The sequence below is a fragment of the Carlito syrichta genome, unplaced genomic scaffold (assembly GCF_000164805.1).
Source record: "Carlito syrichta isolate Samal-C Ts95f unplaced genomic scaffold, Tarsius_syrichta-2.0.1 Scaffold308898, whole genome shotgun sequence".
NCBI classification, from domain to species: Eukaryota; Metazoa; Chordata; class Mammalia; order Primates; family Tarsiidae; genus Carlito; species Carlito syrichta.
In genome coordinates, this window is record NW_007252994.1 from 42776 (window position 1) to 45742 (window position 2967).

General features: G+C 62.7%; 1 protein-coding gene across 1 annotated transcript in view; it reads left to right on the forward strand.

The window, feature by feature from the left end:
* EVC (EvC ciliary complex subunit 1) overlaps positions 1-2967 on the forward strand; it is an 81439-nt gene that overhangs the window by 35755 nt on the left and 42717 nt on the right. Inside the window, exons 9-10 of the mRNA XM_021716747.1 lie at positions 1389-1605; positions 2306-2454. Coding sequence (XP_021572422.1) covers positions 1389-1605; positions 2306-2454 — 366 coding nt within the window. The remainder of the gene's footprint in view (positions 1-1388; positions 1606-2305; positions 2455-2967) is intronic.

Genomic DNA, 2967 nt, shown 5'->3' on the forward strand with positions numbered 1-2967 from the left:
CAACTTGGCGAGACCTCATCTCTACAATAAATCAAAAAATTAGCTGGATGTGGTGGCACACTCCTGTAGTTCCACCTCCTTGGAAGGCTGAGGCGGAAGGATTGCCGGAGCCCAGCAGGTCGAGGCTGCGGTGGCCGGGAGTGGCCACTGCACTCCAGTCTGGGTGACAGAGTGAGACTCCAACTCAAAAAAAAAAAAAAAAAAAGGTTGGGAACAAACCTTGGCATTCTGGATCATAACTGGGGGCTTGTTTTTGCCCTTTGCTGGAGCAGAGACCAGAGCCGCTCGGCACACAGTGCAGCCCAGGGCTGGGCAGGGGGACCCAGGCAATTCGGGTGTGACCCCCGTCTCAGGGACTGTCCGTCTGGCCTGGGACTGTCCCTCAAAATCAGCTCTTCAAAGGCAGAGGCGCAGGCGACAGTGAGGGTCGGGACTGGCAGGGAGGGGCCAAGGAGCCCAAGTGGATGAGGGGCACGTGGCCAGGCAGTGAGAAGAGGTGGCCGGGGGCCGGGAGGGGGACCCCACGGGTGCAAAGGCTAGCCGCAGGAGCAGGCAAATATGTGGGACGAGGCCCCGGAGGGCCTTATGCACCGGGCCCAGGAGTTGGGCAGTGACAGGAGGGTTTGCAGCCGAGGGTAACAGCGCTGTCAGCATCTCCGAAAGGCCCCCCTGTTGGCCATGTGGGAACAGATAATAGAACGAGAGGTAGGAGGCTGGGGAGCCCAGGACAGAGGTGACCAGGCCTGAGCGGAGCATGACAGTGGCTGAGGGAGGCCCTGAGCCCCCCATCCACTCCCAGCCCCCATGCTCTCCGTCCAGGAGAGTCTGCTCTCCAAGACACACAGGGCCTGGGGCTGCCTTTGGCTTACATTACCTGTGTCTCTCCCAAGCGTCGTGTCCCCGAAGCCAGTGGTTGCCTAGAAATCTCGGGCATTCCCAGAAGCAAGGCTCCCTGGGGCTACAGAGCCAGGGACCCCGTCACTTTGATGGCTTTACCTTGTGTTCCGTTCCAAGGCTGGGGAGCAAGAGGCCTGACTGGTTGGGGGAGGGCCGGCTGTAAGAAAGGTGGGTTTTTCTCTTTTAATGAGTGTTTCTATCAGGCTCCCTCCCATAAGTGTGACCCTCTGGAGAGCACTCCCTGGGGACTACGCACCTTGCGTATGTGACCTGACGCCAGCCTCCCTGTGTCTCAGGAGAGGCATCCTTATCCCCATCTGGGGACCCGACACAGCGCTCAGAAGGAGAGTTCGTTCATTTACGTTTGCTCAGCAAGGCTGGACGCCGGGTCTGGAGCCTTGCGGCCTCCTCCGAGCCATTGGTTAGCAGACCCTGGTGGTCACGCTGACCCAGGATGTCCCGGCTACGGCCCTGTGTGTTTCTCCCCACAGGACACCCTAGAGAGGACGCTGGGGCGGGCGCACATGGCAAAAGGGATTGAGACCATGAGGCTGCAGATCCAGGAGGAGACCCGGTGCCGCCTGGCCGCCATTTCCCGCGGCCTGGAGCTGCTGGCTGTCGAGGGAAAGCTGTCCGGGCGGCAGAAGGAGGAGCTGCTGACGCAGCAGCACAAGGCCTTCTGGCAGGAGGCCGAGCGCTTCGGCAGGGGTGAGCCTGTGGGCGTGGGCACTGTGGTTCGTGGCACCGTCCTTCAGGGTCTCTGGGGCTCGGGCAGGGAACCGGGACTGGCACGGACAGCTGGCAGGAGACGCTGGGCACGGGCTGCCCTTGCGCTTCTGCCCCGGGGACTGGGCTGCCTGACTTCTCTGGGCCTTGCTTCCCTTCCCTGTCCAGCAGTCCATGGGGGCCTCGGTCCCCTGCTCTGTTTCCTCCTCTGGGGTTCGAGCAGGCCCTGAGCCCCGCAGCAAAGCCACCTGGAACAGGCAGGGGGCGGAAGAAGATGGAGGGTCTCACCCCAGAAAGTCACACAGACATGCCCAGAAGTGACCCTGTCGCCCAGCAGCAGTCCCTGGTCCTGCCAGGGTCACGAGACCTGCTCGGCGGCAGGGTGGCCAGGAAGGGGCGCGTGGCCTTCTGGAGCTGCCTCTGTGTGGCACACAAAGCTCCTGTCCAAGGTCGACCTTGGGACACCAGCAGGGCAGGGTTCAAGGCTTAGATGGGACTCAGCCAAGGGCAGACGGTTAGCAGGACTCACAAGGAGAAACCCAGGTCTGTCACCTGTAGGACGGGTCCCAGCTTCACAGCCAACACAAGCGTCCTGGCCCCTGGGCAGGAGGGCACCCGAGGGTTCCCGCTGAAAGCCTTGCTCAGAGAGTCGCCTCCTGTCCTTGGCTTCTTTCACCCCCAGAGTTTGTCCAGCGAGGCAAAGAATTGGTCCAGGCGTCTCTGGCCCACCAGGCGGAGGGTTCGGCAAAGCTCACGCTGGCCCAGGAAGAGGAACAGAGAAGTTTCCTGGCCGAGTCCCGGCTGAGCAGCAGCTCGGAGGAGTTCCTCAAGGTGACCACCCCCCCGTCCTCTGCCTGTGTGGGGTGACCTGGGCAGGGCTCAGTCCCCGCCACTGTGCGTGGAAAGCCAGAGGCGCCCTTCAGATAGGGGTCAATGAGTGACCACCACCCCGTCCCTTGGCCCCTGTGCCTCTGGTGTCCTGGTCTGTACGCAGGGCTTAGGGCCACACCACCCTCTCTGGGCTGCTGAGAAGAGGAGGTGGGAGAACCCCGGGGGGGAGCTCGGCACCGGCGCAGAGCGGGGGCTCCACAGCGGCAGCCCCTGTGGCGGCACCGCGGCAGTGCCGTGTGGGCTGCAGGGACAAGCATGTCCCCGAGAGTGAAACACAGGGACGGGCCCCTTGTGGGTCGGCTGCAGGTCCAGGAGCAGAGAGGAGCAGTCAGTCCTCGGCCTGCGTTTGGGGTTCCGTAGGTGCGGGGGGCCAGCCCCTGCAAGTTTTGGGGAGTCCCTTGGAAGATGTGGTGGCGTCGGCGAATCTGTAGGGATAGATATTAAAAGAAAGAA